This window comes from Typopeltis vanoorti, chromosome 1 (assembly GCF_054136105.1).
Source record: "Typopeltis vanoorti isolate ZY-2024b chromosome 1, IOZ_Tvanoo_1.0, whole genome shotgun sequence".
NCBI lineage: Eukaryota > Metazoa > Arthropoda > Arachnida > Uropygi > Thelyphonidae > Typopeltis > Typopeltis vanoorti.
Genome location: NC_143549.1, coordinates 58,623,612 through 58,643,263, shown reverse-complemented (window position 1 = coordinate 58,643,263; position 19,652 = coordinate 58,623,612). Strand labels below are relative to the sequence as shown.

General features: G+C 34.3%; 1 protein-coding gene across 1 annotated transcript in view; it reads left to right on the top strand.

The window, feature by feature from the left end:
• The window catches only part of LOC150110019 (matrix metalloproteinase-17-like), a 56,545-nt gene that overhangs the window by 3,421 nt on the left and 33,472 nt on the right, over positions 1-19,652 (top strand). Inside the window, exons 2-3 of the mRNA XM_090390694.1 lie at positions 13,591-13,865; positions 18,907-19,208. Coding sequence (XP_090246820.1) covers positions 13,591-13,865; positions 18,907-19,208 — 577 coding nt within the window. The remainder of the gene's footprint in view (positions 1-13,590; positions 13,866-18,906; positions 19,209-19,652) is intronic.

Genomic DNA, 19,652 nt, shown 5'->3' with positions numbered 1-19,652 from the left:
TATTATACTTATTTTGAATCAGAATCTCAAAACACTGCAATCCCTGTCTGGTGAGGCCAATGATTTTTAGAATGCTGAATGCTACAGTACTTGAAGGCGGTTCTCTTTCGAGTGCTCTCTCTTATAAATCAGGTATATTTTATTATCCAATTTCATTTCCCACTACAATTCATACTCCAATTGCGATGAGCGCCTTCACTCTAATTTCAGAAACCTTGCAATGTATAAACAAACAAGAATTCAAATATATCCATGACCAACCGCCTTAAATACTAATCTCTATATGCTCCAATGGTTTGAAAAAAAAAGATTACTAATGAAATTAATTTCATTCCATCAACATCCAATCCTATCTAATCTTTAAAAAAAAATCTTCTTTCATATCTAGGCAATCTTATCACTCATAATCACTTCCTCCAACAAAAAGAATTTTCACTTCTCAGAATAACGTTAACCTCCCTCCCCCCCCAAAGACAGCTTTTGCTCTTTAGGTCCTATTCCATCTCACTCGAATGACTTCATCTCTGCCAGTCATCTTTTCATCTATGGAATCATGCTTCCGTTTTTGGAAAGATTTCCCTTAAACAATGTCACTAAATGCTAGACCTCAGTTCGTTTTTGAGCACTCAAATTCATTAACGATTTATCTGATTGACTGACTCCACTCTCTATCGCACTGCTGTCTTCTTAGATACTCTCATAGGATTGCACATTTCTGTTTGCACTACAATTTTTTCACTTTTCATAATATTCGTATAACTTTGTTACTCTTCATCACACAGGTGGCCACTAGTTGCAATCCATTTACGGTTCATCTACAATGGTGACTGCTATATATTTCCTACTGAATAAGTTTTCTTCGGTAGTATTTCCTCCAGTAACAGCCTACATTTATTATAAGGTAGCTTATCAACATCTTCTCTTTCCTGTCCAGCTCAACTCCCATTTTGCTGATGTACAAATAGAATATGCTCTGTAAGAGTAAAGTAGTAATCATTACGTATGTTAATTAATTTATTTATTTTTATTTTTGGTTTTGAAAATGGCTTTGAAACACTCACAATCATGTAGCTCTCGCTGAGGTTTTTAGAATTAGTAAAGAAAAATCATAATTTAATGATTTGCATGCGATAGCCTTTAAAATTAGTGATTTAAAAAAAATCCACATTTCAGAATTAACTAGTAAGAATGGTTTAATCCTTTCCGATGATTAATGATTTATTTATTTATTTATTTATTCTTTTATTAGCCGTGTAGAGTGATATTAATTTATTAAGATACAGGAGAGAGGGGAGAGTTATGGTAAATATTTTGTGCCATAGGATAAGAAAGGAGAACTAACAAAATTTGAAAACTTACAAATTTTGTTAGTTTCCCTTCAAACAAGGAAGATGTTGATTTCATTATCAACATCTTCCTTGTTTCAATGGATATTAAAAGATCAAAATGTATTCACAAACATCACAATGTGTATCCTCTACAAACATATAGTTCATTAGTACCGTGAGTGGCGTCAGGGTTAGATAATCCGGAAACACTGCTCTAGAGGCCAAACACGAAACTATTCTTTCAAGCCAGGGTGAAACCTGGTCGAAACCAGGTTGAAACCTGGTCTTCCAAGTTTCATTTCAGTCCTCCAATAAGCAGTTTGACATCGAGTGCTGCTCATCATCTACCACCTAAAATAACTGGAATTGTTTATAACTCTTGGTACTTTTAGGTACCGCTGTTATCACAGGTTTCTGTGATAACAGCAGCATCGCAAGTTAAAAATGAAGTGGTAATAAAAGACGATTGTAAAAATGTTACAAGGTCGTATCTTCCATTAAGTGGTTATAAGGATGCATATATCTTTCTCTTTTATAAGAACATCAAGACTGCTAGGCCATTATTATTATTATTATTATTATTATTATTATTATTATTACGTGACACCTCCAAGGAGTCCAAAGACTCATCGAGAGAGGGCACCTACTCTATAACTCTCCGACTCCACCACTCAATCCACCAACTACACGGAACAGCATCATCAACACCAACGCCATCTGCTCACCACCACTACAACTAGTATTTTCACAGACAATCACAAACATCCATGCTGGCGGTTAATCATTTTACCATATACTTTTATGTTTAAAGTAAAAACAGGATGTAATCAAGGAAAAATCATATTATCTCAAATGGAATAGGTCTGCTTTAATTTTAGCCTGAGGCTATTTCCGTGATAAGGATACTAAAATAATTTAACAGCTAAAAAAAAAAAAAAAAATCAGCTAACGCCTTTTTATTCCCGTATACGGGAGTAGGCGAGGCCATTTAGCCCTATCTAACTTTTGGAGACTGAGTGGGCAGTTCAATCTCCACTGGGACCAATCAGAGATAGATGGCCCCAGGCTATCACTAATTAAGCGGTACGCAGTGAAGAGAGACGGCTCAAATGTGCCGCCATCTCGTGGTCCCTAACCCTAACACAATATATTTAATGTCTGAAATAATGTGGGTTCTACGGTCGATTTTCTTGAGTTTACAGGACGAAAAACCCGAGTTTCCGGGAGGAAAAACCTGCTTGCCCATGCCAGAGATCGACTAACTCGGGAACCGGTCGAAAAAAAGGCTTAGAAAAATTTCCTCTAGTCGCCGACTAGACTCGAAACCAAGTCTTCCTTCGTGCGGCCAAGCGCCGTGGTGTGCAAACGCCACATCCACCGAGGCTCCTTATATTTAAATAAGTTAAAAATAATTTAACTTATTTAAATATACGATGCAACAACGTGCCGACGCTTCATCTCCAGTTCTCTTAGAAGTTAAAATCGATCATGAAGGTTTACTTACTAGCACATTTGTTAATAGCTATTCACTGAATATGGAGTATCCATGTTTTACTTTTTTTAAATGTAATTTATTAAATACTTTATCAAAACTTTTCGGAAATGCATCGGATACACTCCAAAATTAGTTGCAGCAAGTTCTATTGAGTTTTTGTAAATGCGTCGTAAAATCTTGGCAAGTTCACCTCGTTTTACTTATAACAATAAATTAGGTGAACATATCAAGATTTTATAACAGGTTCACAAAACTCAATAGAGCATGCTGCAGCTATTCTTAGATATAGATCTTCTAAGACAATTTTGAAATGGTCAAAGAACTCACAACCTTTGCAAATGACGAATATTAATTTACTGAAAAAAACACTTACATGCGCCATCTCTGGTGTATGAGTTTTTCAAGATATTTGATATTGTTAGTTTTTTGGGTTTTTTTTTGTTATTGTTCAGTTAAAGATTATACAGATAATTTTTTTTGTTGTTGTAAAAAAAAGCTTTTACATGAGTCGTGTAATAAAAGTGATCGTTTTTATTTTATTTTTTTAGCGCAACAGATAAAAACAAAGAATTATCACACTCTTAAAAAGTTGGATATGAAAAAAAAAGCTAGGATAATTCTAAGAATCCTGCTACTGAGAACTTGTATGTAGCATAATCTGAAAATATAAGAATGTTTAAAAGCTGTTGGGGAAACTGTGACTCATAAGTCAACTTGAAGTGTGAACAAAATGTCATCATTATTCCTTTCATGTTTATTTCATTTTAAAGGTCAACAAACCACAATTTGATAATTTCCCATTTTTATCTTACGAAATACCGTATTTGCGGTACTTCTCTGTCAACAACAGATAATACGTGAAACAGCTTGTATATTTCGAACAAATAAAAATCGAAAAACAATCTCGACCAAGAAAATGACCAACTAAAACTTCAGTGGCGTTACTGAAGATAAACCGGAAGAATGAAACGGGATTTCATTTTCAGATATGCTGCACCATCCATTTTCGATGGTAGCCACTCGAAGATTAACTGAAAGAAAATTATTTGTATAAAATAGATATAGGGTTTATACATATCACAGCTGCAAGGAAATAGTGCAAATGTAAGTGTGGACTTCTCAATGTCATTTGCATGATTTGTAGTTACTTAACAAAGAAATTATCAAGAAATCGAAGGCTATCAAATAGAGTTATCACGGTTATCGAGTCCGCGAGGTTAGCCTACTACTATGGGCTTCGCAACCATACACCTGGGGAAGGAGTGTCCTAGGTTCGATTCCCGTCGACGACGTCAGGAGCTTAAGGATCTGCCATAGCCAAGTTAGCCGGTCTTGGGCATGGACAGCAGGGTTTTTCCGTCAGTTTATCTGGGGTTTTTTCGTCCCGCAAGCAGGCAAACCGGACCCGTGAACACACAGGATACAGCCATAGGATATACTATAGCAATGAAGACAACGGGAAATCACCTTGTTCATAATCATCTCCCTAGTATGGTAGCATATAGCTACCCCCACCAACTGTATGGCAGGAGGGAATAGATAGGGTTATCAAATAGGATAATTTCTTCCGAAAAAAAGTTTCTTTTCTGTTGAGATGGAGTGATGGACGACTGTAGAGAGAGAGAGAGAGAGAGAGAGAAATCATTTTTGTGTTGAATTCTGAAAGACATTTCAGCCTCGAAATGTTTAAGTGCTCATCTTTTATCTTACAAATGAACTTTGAATGAATATTCTCATAGTGCGTTTTCTGTAACAATATTAACATATATTCTAGTAGTAATCATTGAATAATATTATATATTATGTTATTATTCAAATCTTTACGGTTATAAAGTATAATTAGCTATTTTGGAATTTAAATCGCATTCACTCATAAAAGATACTGATATCATTAACAAAAAGACTGATAAGGAAATATGATAAGCAAATTGCTTTCACAATTCTGATTTTTGTTATGAGGCTAATATCTTTATCTTTAAAGATCTTGCTTAAATTTGTCATTGCTTTTTTCTGAGTAATAATCTCCTTCTAACTTCTTCGGTACAATAACCATCTTTATCTATTTGGGATCCTAGGAACACAAAATTGTTAACTGCTTCCATTTTCTCCCCATCTACTTCAAAATCATTAAGTTCACATGTTGCCATAACTTTTGTCTTTTTGAGGTTAAGTTTAAGACCATATTTAGCACTTTTTTCTTTAACTTTCATAATAAGTTCCTTCAAATCTTCTTTGCATTCTGCTAGCAAGATGGTCATCTGCATACCTCAAATTATTAATATTTTTTCCACCAATTTTAATTCCAACTGAAGACTCCTCCAGCCCTACCATTCTTAAAATGTATTCGCTGTACAAGTTAAACAGGTATGGAGATAAAATACATCCTTGCTGCACCCCTTTACCTATTGTGAAATACTCAGTTTCTCCAAGATCTGTTCGGACAGTAGCTTCTTGTTCATAATAAAGATTCCTCAGAAGGATAATGAAATGCTCTAGAACTCCCATTGTTCTTAACACATTTCACAGTTTCACATGATCTACAGAGTCAAAAGCCTTGCTATAGTCAAGGAAACAAAGGTAGACATTCTTTTGATATTCCTGTGCTCTTTCTATTATCCATCTCACATTGGCAATTAGATCTCTTGTTCCTCTGCCTTTTCGAAATCCTGCCTGTTCATCTGACATTTCTCTCTTCATGAATGGTTCCAGTCTTTTCTGAATGATGTTAAGTAAGACTTTACTTGGATGAGAAATCAATGCTATAGTTCTGTAATTTTCGCACTCTCTTGCATCGCCTTTCTTCAATAAAGGTATATAAACTGATTTTTTCCCATTCCATAGGCCATGTAGAAGTACGAAATGAAGCAGTACGAAAGTATATATCATATAGCAGATATGTATAACTCTTTATTCGTAACCAAATTCCATTGATTTGTTTAATCTAATTTTTTATAATCTATTATGATATTCTTTTGTGGTTAAAATTGTTATGGCACTATGTTGTGTAGAGGAATTTTGTCTGCAACTATCTATGAATAGTCCATAAGTATCCAAGATAAGTTTCGTGTACACCACGAAAAGTAAAAATATCACCCTATTAGAATTTGACTTATCTAAAATTGGATGCTGCTGATTCTATAGCACTAAACTGGATTTTGTCTATGGTTTAGGTATGTATTACCTTTACTGTTATTCAGCCTTCATCAGAATCAGAGAGAGAGAGAGAGAGAGAGAGAGAGAGAGAGAGCCAGGAATCTCGCCTGTATTTAATTTTTGTCTAGAAACTGTCCAATACAACCCTGTTTTCTCAAATTACTTCTACAATTTTGTGTCCACCTTCGGTACTATACGTTTTTAACTTTTTGTCAGAAAAACTACTATGTAAAAAAAGTATTGATATATTATTATTATTATTATTATTATTATTATTGTTATTATTGTTATTATAAAAACCTCCATGGAGTCAAAGACTCATCGTTATTATATTATATTATATTATAAAGCTTTCTGATCATTCCGCATCGTTATCAAAACATTTTACCCGGCTCTGTAAAATAGCTTAGCACCTAAAAAAAATGCTAAGCTATTTTTTCTTATTATAAAATATTTAACTGCTGAATCAGTATGTGCATATAACATAGGGACAATTTTTAGATTACACTAATAAATATCAGTGTGCGTTGATTAGCACTGAAGACTGTGGTTTTATATGTCTCATAGTTCCTAAATTATTGCACAACTCGAACTGCAATTATGATGTCCGTGTTTAATTAGCAAATTATGGAACATAACAAATGCATAATTGCTACATCCTGTTCTCTTCGCCTACTCAAAAAAATATAGGTTAGGAGTGCATAATATTTATTTTATGAGGAGGAAAAAAACGTTCATCTACGAGTAGATTTTCTTTGTAAATATATACAGAGATGCCGATGTCAACGCAAAATCTCGAAAGCGTGAAGTACAACCTCTATTTTTTTTTTTTTTTTTTGCTAAACTGCTTAGAGGACTGAAAATGTTCTTTCTTGCCAGGTTCATGAATGCTCATTAGCATAAAGCGTCTTAAGTTCTCATTCGCGAATAACCAGGTCCATCATGTTTTTCCATATTTATAAAATATGTAAAAAAATTACATAGAAAGTAAATGCTCTCTCTCAACGTCTTTAGGATGAGCACACACACACACACACACACACACACACACACTGAAAGACATTTTGTATATTACATTTTCTTTTCTTAAATTTCTATAATTTTATATAGTCTGTAACTTTCGGAAAACATTGGGCTATTATATGATTCGACTGCCACAGACTTCAGAAAATATATCACTTTGGAGAACAGCATGGATATATTAGACGATAAAAAAAATCAACGGTTTCGGGATACAAAAAAAAATGGATCAGGCAACTGCAATAACTGGGTATATGATTTTTTTACACTCTTGTCCAGAAAATAAGGCATAATCTGAATATATATATATATATATGCACTGTTTGGAAATAAGAGTCAACGGACACCGTAGTGTGAAGAACAAACAGCTATGGTGCCCACCTTAATAAGATGTAGGAACTCCTTTTGTTGCCATGACTGCAACAATCCTACAGGACATACTTTCCACGAGCGTACCATAGCGATCAATGGGAATGTTGGACCGTTCTTCCTGTAGTCATGTAATGAGATCCTGAACTTTTGTGGGGAAGACATCCCTTGACCTCACCCGACATTCCATTTCATCCCACAGATATTCGGTAGGGTTGAAATCAGAGCTCTGTGGAGGCCAGTCAAGTGTGGTGACGTTCACGTCGACAAACCACGCAATTATAGCAGCAGCCTTATGACACACAAGTTTCATATGCATTGTTTTGCTGAACGAGACGATGGTCAATTCTGTAGAAACACCACAAAGTGGGAAGCATTGCATCGTCTAGGATGTTCAGATACCTCTCAGAGTTCAATGTTCGTAGCACCACAAACAGAGGTCCAAGACCAAACCAGGAAAAAAGGACCATATCACACCGCCACCTCGGAATTTCATACGAGTAGTTAGGGTTACACACTCTGTAAGAGTAAGAGATGTTCTCTGGGCATCCACCGGGCAACACCCTCTGCCGTGCTCGGTAGAGGGTGTTGCGTGTTCGTCGCTTCATAACACAATTTTTCAACCTTCTACGTCCCACTGCACGCTCTTTGCACTCTGAAGACGACGCTGCATATTGGTTCAGGTAATGTGTGACTTGCATATTGCGGTCCAACCATGGAAACCCATATGGTGAGTTTCATATCTGCATGTTTTTGTGCGGATTCGTATTCCAGTAGATGCCCGGAATCGGCATCATCTACTGCCGACGAATGGCGGTTTTTACATATTATCCTTCGCAGTACCTTACGGTCATGTTCGGTGAGTGTAGTAAGTCGTCCACTGCGGGTAACACTTGCAATTGACTCCCTGAGCTTCCATTTCAGTATGGATTCACTAATTGTTGACTTGGGTTGGCCTGATTTTTCAACATTTGCCGAACAACAGGCCTTCACCATGATATTCTATCACAACGCCTCTTTCAGACTCCATTATCAAAGATGTCAATGGACACACCTCGCCCAGGAGTGTCCGTTGACATCTTTCCAAGCAGTGTATTCCTACAATGAGCTATTTCGTCATGCGATACTCCAATTTAGCTGCTGGTATATACAATCATATGTGGAGAGACGGAATGTGTTGTCCATTCTAGATCAGTAATTCATAACTTCTTTTTCTTTTTGACCTCCGAAACCCTGTGACATTTTTTAAAAAAAATTACAGAACCCCCTCCTTTTTTAATGCCCCCCTCCCTCTTTCTAGCGCATTACACCAAAATAAGTTTTCTCCATTAGAAATAACTGAAAAAACGCAGAAAAGGAAACAAGAGGGTGTACTGAGATTGATAAGTGTTGAAATAAGAATGTAGTAGGGTGGCGCCAAGTATGCTTAGTAGCATAAAATTCACGTTTTATCTTTTACGCTATATTCTTTTAAAAAAAATCTGTTATATCAAATTAGAAAAAGAGACATTTAGAAAAAAATCTCTCGTCACTTGAATATGAGCAAAGCGGCACTCTGGTTGTGAACTACCAATCAAGGTCAATAGTTTTTAACTGGTTAAATCGCAATAATGAATTCTAAATTATGAAATTATTCGTCTGACATAAAATTGGGAGTTTTTTTTTTGGTGAAGCTAACAAAAATAATTCATCATCCTTGATCTTGTCTTTTTTTTTTTTTTTTTTTTGGAATTTCTCGAAGGATATCTGGTTTCATGTTTCATCCTAGATCCTGTAATGATTGTAGATCTTATGTGACCTTTCTTGTTCATTTAAATAGCTTTATTATCTTACCCTATCAATTTACTTAATAATTTGTTTACTTTCATTAATTTTATTTATATTTGTCATTCCTTTAGTTTCACTGTCTAAATTTCCATTGAAAAAATTCGCGGCCGGCTAGTTTTATTACCCCCACTCAATTAGAGCACTGAATGCCTCGTCCGTATACATCCGTGAATGACACAGATTCTTGTATGTTACTAACTGAAGAAATCCAGAATAGATAGATAATTTTACCACTCTAGCCGCTGAGAAGTGGATTGGCATGATGGATTGACTCGATATACTTTTTGAGGATGGCCATGACGTTAATGCTAAAAGTATAGAATATAGGATTTATTTATATGAATGCTGCTTAAATACATAACATTTGGTCATATCTTCAGAATTCTCATTAGATCTAGTCTATGTCAGGTGAAAGTTTCTTTTACTTGCCTTTTTTTATATAGGCAAGTAAAAGAAAGCTTTTACTCCCCTTACAACGGAACTTTCCTTTATTCGCCACACCTTATCTTGCACATATTATAGTCAGACTGGGTTATCTGCTAACATCCGCCTAGCAAAAAATACACCCGCCACCACAACTATGATCAATCAGGTCTAGCAGACCATGCCTTGGATACATTTACACAGAATTAGATGGAAGAAAACCACTATGCTCCATCATAGCCAATACACTTGAAAGACTCTTTTTAGAATCTACAGTAGACTTAAAAAACAGTTTAATCTTAATAAATATGCATTTTTGAAAATTATGGAGACAACTACCGTGTTTGAATAAAAACTTTAGTTTAATATAACTAAAATCTACAATTCGACGTTTCGACCTTTATGTCAAGGTCATCTTCTGGAGCATATAGCTATACACAGAAAACAAGCTACACTACAATCAAAATGGTTTGTTAAAGATACTGACCAACCGCTACAACAATTGTTGGCCTGACCTCTGGTGGATAAAAAAAAATTATACATCAACGCTAGAGTCCTATTATTAGTGTTGTCTGTTGGTTGTAGAAATACATTGGGCACAACAACAAGTAACTATCTATATACATATAATAACAACATGATTATACCTGTACATTCCAGCCAGTTGGTATGGAATGGTTTCTAATAATAGTTGAAGATTGGCTAGAGTCCTGACTTATGCTGGATCTTATATATTAGGTAGGCTGAATATGTGCCATCCAGATCCTTGGAATTTTCATGCCAACTTTGTTGTTGATATTTGGATGGTTTATCAAGATTTCGCAGGCTTCTTGAATTTCCTTTCATACCAGGTTTTTGTGTGGTGTAAAGAGCGTGTGCTTTTCCAGTTGATTTGGTGTAAGGTGTTGAGCGCGTGGTCTGAGAGGCCTGCTTCACCATAATGGTTATATTTAATGTGTTCTTTCTGGCGTATAGGGATTGTCCGTCCTGTTTCACCAATGTACGGTAAGTTACAGGTGCAGCGGATGCAATAGACTCCAGGATGTGCTAATGGGAGGAGAGGATTCCTTAAAGGAGTTGAATATGGTTTTAAGTTTAGTGGGTGGTTTAAAGGTGGCATTGAGGTTATAATGTTGTAGGATTCTATTGATTTTTTCTGATAACCCTTTAATGTTTGTTGTTGTTTTATGGAGTATTTTATTAATTGTATTTTTGTTATAGCCATTATTTATGAATGTGTCGCTGATGATTTTTAGTTCTCGTTTCAGGGCTTGCTGGTTAGAGCAAATTGTTGTAGCTCTGTTTTTAAGGGTGTTAATGACTCCATATTTTTGTGATGGGTAGTGGTATTAATTCGCATGTATGTATTGGCCAGTGTGTGTGTCGGTTTTCGGTAGACTGTGAAGGATAGACTGCCTGAAGGAAGACGTGTGACTAGTGTGTCTAGGAACGGGATCGAATTTTGATTTTCGATTTCGATGGTAAATTGTATGCGTTCGTGTTGTTTGTTTAGGTGGCCAAGGAATGTGTTTGATTCCACCACGCTAAGACCGACAGACTGGCTCAGATACGTTGACGACGTGTTCGCGATCTGGCCGCACGGGCGACAAACACTAAACACATTCCTTAGCCACCAAAACAAACAACACAAACGCATACAATTTACCATCGAAATCGAAAATCAAAATTCGATTCCGTTCCTAGACACACTAGTCACACGTCTTCATTCAGGCAGTCTATCCTTCACAGTCTACCGAAAACCGACACACACACTGGCCAATACATACATGCGAATTCATACCACCACCCATCACAAAAATATGGAGTCATTAACACCCTTAAAAACAGAGCTACAACAATTTGCTCTAACCAGCAAACCCTGAAACGAGAACTAAAAATCATCAGCGACACATTCATAAATAATGGCTATAACAAAAATACAATTAATAAAATACTCCACAAAATAACAACAAAAACGAATCTAGATTACAGTAAAACCATAGCCATCCCATACATTAAAGGGTTATCAGAAAAAATCAATAGAATCCTACAACATTATAATCTCAATGCCACCTTTAAACCACCCACTAAACTTAAAACCATATTCAATTCTTTAAGGATCCTCTCCTCCCATTGGCACATCCTGGAGTCTATTGCATCTGCTGCACCTGTAACTTACCGTACATTGGTGAAACAGGACGGACAATCCCTATACGCCAGAAAGAACACATTAAATATAACCATTATGGTGAAGCAGGCCTCTCAGACCACGCGCTCAACACCTTACACCAAATCAACTGGAAAAGCACCCGCTCTTTACACCACACAAAAACCTGGTATGAAAGGAAATTCAAGGAAGCCTGCGAAATCTTGATAAACCATCCAAATATCAACAACAAAGTTGGCATGAAAATTCCAAGGATCTGGATGGCACACATTCAGCCTACCTAATATATAAGATCCAGCATAAGTCAGGACTCTAGCCACTCTTCAACTTTTATTAGAAACCATTCCATACCAACTGGCTGGAATGTACAGGTATAATCATGTTGTTATTATATGTATATAGGTAGTTACTTGTTGTTGTGCCTAATGTATTTCTACAACCAACAGACAACACTAATAATAAGACTTTAGCGTTGATGTATAATTTTTTTTTATCCACCAGAGGTCAGGCCAATAATTGTTGTAGCGGTTGGTCAGTATCTTTAACAAACCATTTTGATTGTAGTGTAGCTTGTTTTCTGTGTATAGTTATATGCTCCAGAAGATGACATTGACATAAAGGTCGAAACGTCGAATTGTAGATTTTAGTTATATTAAACTAAAGTTTTTATTCAAACATGGTAGTTGTCTCCATAATTTTCAAAAATGCATTCGGATCACCGTGCAAGCTTAATAAATATGGTTTCATTAAACTTTCCGAAATTTGGAAAACTTTAATTCTTAGGCCTCCTACCCAACATCTAAGGCTAGCCAACAGCACACCCATAGGACTTGAATCTTTATTTATTCTATTTCTTCCACTTGATGTTTCTTTTTTTTTCTTTTTTTTTGTGTGTGTATATGTTGTTAAATTTTATCATTGTATTCCTGATGCTGTCTCTGTGATTAAAACGAAATATTGAAATCGATTATACCTGTTGTTTGATTATTCCTCTTTATTCTGTAGATTATTCCGTTGAAGAGCAACATGAATGTACAAACCAGCACCTAAGCCTAAATTTTCCTTTACTATTGTTTTATCTCCTGTAATTTGCACATAATGGTAGCACAGTATCATAATTATAAATTACAGATAGTGGCTGTTAACTTCTGTAATGTGCAAAAAAAAAAAAAAGAAAAAAAGTGCACAATCTAATAACAATCTTTATCTCTAACAATATTACTTTTTCCTAAACTTTACTTGTGCAACTACATGATCACTTGTATCCCTTGGTTTCGAATTGCAAAACTTCACATATTGTAAATTACTGTACACGATTCTAATGGGTAAAATGGTTTATCTGGAAGAAAAGTACAAATTTCGGTTAAATACCAAACTGTAAAATGGTTATTTATTATCAAAATTCTTTTCAGAGCAGAGCACTGTTGTCCCTCTCTGTATGTTTACTCTTCTTCTTCTTCTTCTCATTCTCTCTTTTTCTTCTTTGTTTTTGGTTTTTGTTTACGCATTTTAAGATTTTAAGCAAAACAGATAATGTTTGTAATTATGCAGTGCATATGTATGAATGATAAGTGAGCACATAACTGTCATAAAATGCCAAACTCATAAAATACAACACGTATGATATATTATCATGAACTTAAAAATTACGCGTTTTGGTTAATTTTGTTTCAATGTTTTGGTTTTTATATAATTTTCTAATGGGATTTTCTAATTTTATTGTAATTTTCTAATAGTTCATGCCGTCACTTTTGAGTTTTCATAAAATTTGATCTTAATTAGACTTAAATGTTCATATTATTTGATAGGTGACTTTTATGAAACACTACGGATACTTACATCCAGGAGCAGATTCAGATGCTCTCTACACAGAAGTATCTTTCAAACAAGCTATACGAGATATGCAAAAGTTTGGCGGACTTCCTGAAACGGGGGAAATGGACAACGCTACCCTCAAACTGATGAATTCACCTCGTTGTGGTGTGCCGGATGTGATCCGTAAACTTGAAAACGAACACGGCAATCGGACAAAGCGATATGTGATAGGGGCGGCAGGTTGGAGAAAACGAACAGTTACCTATTTGTAAGTTCTTGAATCGTTTATAGTTTGTTTAAAATATATATTTAAGAAGAAAACTAAAATAAAGTTTTTATCCTCTGTAAAATTCTATTTTTCTTCCCTGTTAATTTAGGGAGTCGTAATGGTTTGGAACAAAAAAATTTTTGCAATGATTTCTTAGAAAGAGCCCTACCCCCCTCTCACTTTCTTAATAATCCTACAGACAGACATAACTCTGTTTCTAGGAGAGTCAACTTTGTTGGACTAACAAGCAAGTTTTTGGCTATAGTTACTCGTTATCAGAATAGATTCTTAAGATGTACTTTTAGAATAAAAATGAGAAGTTATTTTAGTGCTAATTTTTCCCCCATATTGCATTGTTAATATCTTTTAAGTTCATATTAAGAAACTGCGTACTAAATATAAAATATGAACTGCTGAGATAAAAATGGAAAATTGCTCAGTTTGAAATCATAAATCATCGCAGATTTGAATGTATATAATATTTGCATATTTAACCATTCTTTATGCTAAATTAAAGATACCAAGAAATTATATGCTTTGGTTTAATCCATTATCCAAGTGTAAGCAAGGAGCCAGACCCTGCGGTGAGATACCAAGGTTAAAGTAATGTAGAAGTCATATTTTCCTATATGAGTTGCCAAAAGGTGTCACACCTTATTATTAAAATACTCTGGATTAGAGATCTGGCTCCCACTGATGAGACCTCAATAAAGGTCGAAACCGTTCTGGGTAGTGACCCTTCCCATAATGTATAGCATTATATAAGTCCGCAAGGGGGATACCAAGACAAGTGATGTAAAATACACCTTTGCCACGAGTTGCCCCAGTCCTGAAAGGTACTTCAGGTGCAAACTTTGTTTGCTTACACTTGGATAATGGATTAAACCAAGTATATAATTTCTTAGTATCTTTAATTTATAATATAACCAAATGAAAACTTTCAACATTATTTATGCATTTTTTATAGTTGGTATAATATATCTATTAGCGTAGGACATTGTGCAAACGTCAATAGACCAATTAAATACTTGAATTTTATTTTATTTTATTTTTATTGTAGTTGTGGTCCTATTGTTTTTAATAATACTACACTGGAAAGAATGTCTTCCTATTCATTTGCGACACTTCTCCCTCCCAAGATCTAGTTTGAGAGAAGACGGATGGAAAGAATATGTCTAAAGGTCTATGTAACCCATCCAGTTATACAAATTCCATACTATGGTCATATTTTGATTCCTGTCTTTTAATTTCCTGGGATTTCTTATCCTTAATTTATTACATTCTTAGGTTCATTATTAATCTTGTTATGTTCCTTGCTTGTTCGTGTTAAAACATGTGTGTTATGTACTAAGAATACATTCCAAAGTACAGTATTCACAGATACAAAAGAAATGAAGATATGTATTTTCTTCTGAATTTTTAATGAAATGAACTGAATAATATTGAGACTGAACTTTCTATTACTGTTGATATTGCAGAATATTGGATATTAAGATACCAGTTCTGATGGGTCGAGTGGATAGCGTATCCTCTGTCCAGCCAACAGAGGATACGCTATCCACTGTGGAACCGAATTCTCTCAATACGGAAGCGAATGTTTGTGAAAGGCTATTAGGTTGCAGATGATGAATATCATCGCCCAGTGTGTGACAACAACCATAATTATTAAAGGTCTGAAGGCACGGCCGCACCAGGATAATTTCGCGCCCTGATTGATCCTAACGCTGAAGTCACTTTATGGGAATAAAAAAAGTTTGCAGCAAATACAAAATATTTTATTGGCAGTCATTGAATAAATAAGCCATTTTTGTAAATATTTTTCACCGTTTGTAGTTATTCAATAATACAGTACATTGATATTGAAAAAAACATCGATTTTCTGATTCGCTAGGATAAACGAAATCATTGTCGTCACCACGGGTACATTCTAATAAATTCGACAATAAAATAGGATAGCGAAATGCAGAATGTAATGGGAAAGGCCATGTAGTAGAATCATTATACTGAAAAGTACTTTCAGAAACGAGAATCACATTCTTCGGGTTTTCTTCGACATTTGTCATTTTTGAATTTGAAATTTGCGAATCATTATTTTCATTTGCATGATTTTTTCATTTAGATTAATATCACCAAAGTTAATAAATTCTCTAGAATTTCCATCGTGTGGTGTATCTTCTTCTATTGAAATGTTAATTGAAGTAGAACTAGATGAATTTGTTGGTTTAGGAAGTTAGAAAAATATTTTGCACTTTTTAGAAAATATTTTCCTCTTTCTAATTTCCTTTTACGGTTTTCTACTCCAGATAATTTTTAGAAGACATTTTGAAGAGACAAAAATTCAAAATGTATATAATAAAAAAATTGAATTAATAATAACATAATAAAAATGACTAAATAATAAAATGCAAAACTTACCACCAATATTAATATAAATTTCAGCAACAAATATAAAAACAGAAAGCAAATACGTAAACACAATATAACACATCCAAAGAAAAAAAAAGTTCTAGTATGACTAATCAATGCACTGACCACTTTTCTCGTTGTCAGTGCATTGATTAGTCATATATTTAATGCCTTAAATGCAAAAGCAGTTTTACTTTTATACTTTTATATAAACATGAGTCATTTTACATAATAAAAAGTTTGTGTTCAGCTGATGTTCGGATTTAACAGAACTACAGTAAACAGTAAACCCTCGATTTAACGGACAAATGTATTTAACAGTCAATATTTCTAAGGGATGTCAGTTAAATCGCGAATTTTTTAAAATAAAAATATCTGTAACATTATACTGCAATTTTATCAATATTAGCACTGTAATAACAAAAACAAATTGTTTTACACACAATTTTTAACACAATTTTCACATTTTTAGATAAGTTAAAAGTGTGAAAAGTGTCTATTAATATGAAGTTAATGTTCGATGTTGAGGCGCTTGGTTTAGGTAATCCTGCTTTGAAAAACCTATCAATTTTTTTTTTTTTTGAACTCCCTAAAATTACGAAAATGTATGTAATAAAAGTGCCGCAGAAAGTCACACCACGCGACAAAAGAACCAGTTACAGTGCGATTGGTATGATCACGTCCTAGTCATTCGCCAAACATGTTTCATGAACATGTCTGACTCATTTATGTCTGCTAAATTACTACATTCTTCACATCATATGTTTTTCCAACATATGATGGGCTAGTCGCTAAATTTTGTTGAAAATAACAGGAAATTATTAATAAAAAATAACCTTTTCATTTAATTATAAGCAAATCTTTGTTAAAAGCATTTTAAAATGAACAGGGTGTTAATTTTCACATGTGACATACGGATCGGAAATTTTGTCTGTTAAATCCGAAGTCCGTTAAATGAGGGTTCACTGTATTTTCATTTGTTACGTTCGTGTCACATCTTATTCAACTTTGTATTTTTCCATTACAAATGCATTTAACAGTAAATAACGTAATATTATATTTATAATGTGAAGGTTAAGTTATATTTATTTAAATTTATTTCCACCGATCATACATATACACATATGATCGATGGAATTTTTGGATTTCATGGCTATCGTAGGATAATAAAAATTATTTTGGTACAAAAAATGTTTCGCACAATGTTAACATTTTTTTCTATGAATTTACACATTACTTCACATGCATAGATAATTATTTTTGGAAAGAGCGCGGACTTTAAGGCCCTAGTGCCGACTGTAGTTTTGGGGCCCCCGGAGGGTGTACGGTCAGCCAGCTCCTTTATCTGAAGGGACACTGCCTGAAAGGGCATGAAAATTTTCTAAGTTTGTTCCATAGAGTAAAGCAGAATAGAGTTTCCTTAATACATTATCTAATTCATCCTACCCAATGGATGGTTTTACAACCGTTCGAGTTTCCACTCGAATTCGAATAAAAAATTAACGATAAGAGCGAGGGACTTTTATTTAGATATTAGAAATGTCCGATTTCTACAGAATTTTAAATAGCTATATATATATATATATATAATATATATATATATATATATATATAAAGATACCAAGCAATTTTATAAGCTAGGTTTTTAATCCTTTTTCCCAAGTAAGCAAACAGAAACCTAGCTTATAAAATTGCTTGGTATATTTAACATAATATATACCCAAGATAAAAAAACTTTCTACATCTTACTCTCATCCTGAGATTTTTATTTAATGAGGTCAAAGCACCTTATGGCAACTTGTTTAGGTAAAATATTTATAAGCTCTGTATTACTTCACCCTTGGCATTTTTTTTAGGTTTGGCTCCCACTGACGAGACCTCAATAAAGGTCGAACCGGTATGGGTAGTGACCATTACCGTAATGCATACATCTCCGCAAGGAAATGTGCTTTGCATTAGGGGAAAATTCTAAGGAAAGTGATCAGAGCTTGCTCCTCCTTTACCACGAGTTGCCTAGTGTGGCACAACATGCAGCCGCAAACTTGACTTACTTGTCTGTTTGCTTACTTGGGAAAAAGGATTAAAACCTAACTTATAAAATTGCTTGTATCTTTAACACACACACACCACACACACACACACATATATATATATATATATATATATATACATAATTTTTTAGTAAGAATGCCAAATACTAAGTATAATCAAGAACTACGTTCAACCAGAAGTAAATCGTTACGTACACATAGGCGATTATAATAGAGCAAACGCATTATTACAAAATTTGCCAAAAAAAAAAAAAAAACCATAGCTCTTGAACATAGTCGAAAGAGAATTAGAATTTTGGAAACACTCTCAACCGTAAATACTAAGCGGATATGTCGAAAATAAAATTACTAAAATTATTTTCTTTTGGTATACGAGACTTTGAACCTGTTTTTTAAAGTGATGTAATTGAGATTCAATGAATTATTAAAATTCACCATCTAATAGCTTATGCAAAAGACCTGCTTAACAGAAGTGAGACTATTCTGGAATCAAATCATAACAATGAATTAAAGAAGTTGATATATTTTTTCCTATTTTCCAAGTAACTGGAATTTCATTTATTTATTTTTCATTTAATTCTCAGTTTGGCCAACTGGCCTCCAGAATTGGAGTCTTCAGTTACTATGAAGAAACTGAAAAATGCATTTAAAGTTTGGTCGGACATTACACCTCTGAAATTCGTTCACAAAAGAAGCATGGAGGCAGATCTCATTATTGCTTTCGCTCGCGGTGAGCATCGAGACGGCTATCCTTTTGATGGACCTGGCAACATTCTTGCCCATGCTTTCTTTCCTTACGAGCACGGTCCATACGGAGGAGATATTCACTTTGATGACGATGAAGACTGGATCGATGGAACCATTAGGAATTCAAGGGATGAGACAGGTAGGAGTAAAACCATTTCTCTTAGACGTATTCCAAAGTAAATTAAATTCAAAAGTTGTGTGATATATAGGAGATTATCTTTTTCTCCTCAATGTATTTCTTTATGTATGAGTTATTTTAAATCCTTTATCCATTAAGCAGAGAGTGAGAACCCCCCCCCCCCTCTCTCTCTCTCTCTCTCTCTCTCATTGAATTGTTAGATTGTTCAACTCACTGAGGTAATGTCACTTTATTTTAATAAGTGTTTTATTTTAATTATTTTAAGACGACTTTGCGATAATTCATTTTTTTAAGTTTTTAAGATGATGAAAAATTAAGATTTTTATTCATCGATTGGTTAATTAATTAATTAATTAATTAATTAGCTTTTTTCTTCATACAAATGAAATGCCAATTAATGAATGAAAACCGTTCGATGTTTCAAAATTTTCATCGTCATCTTTA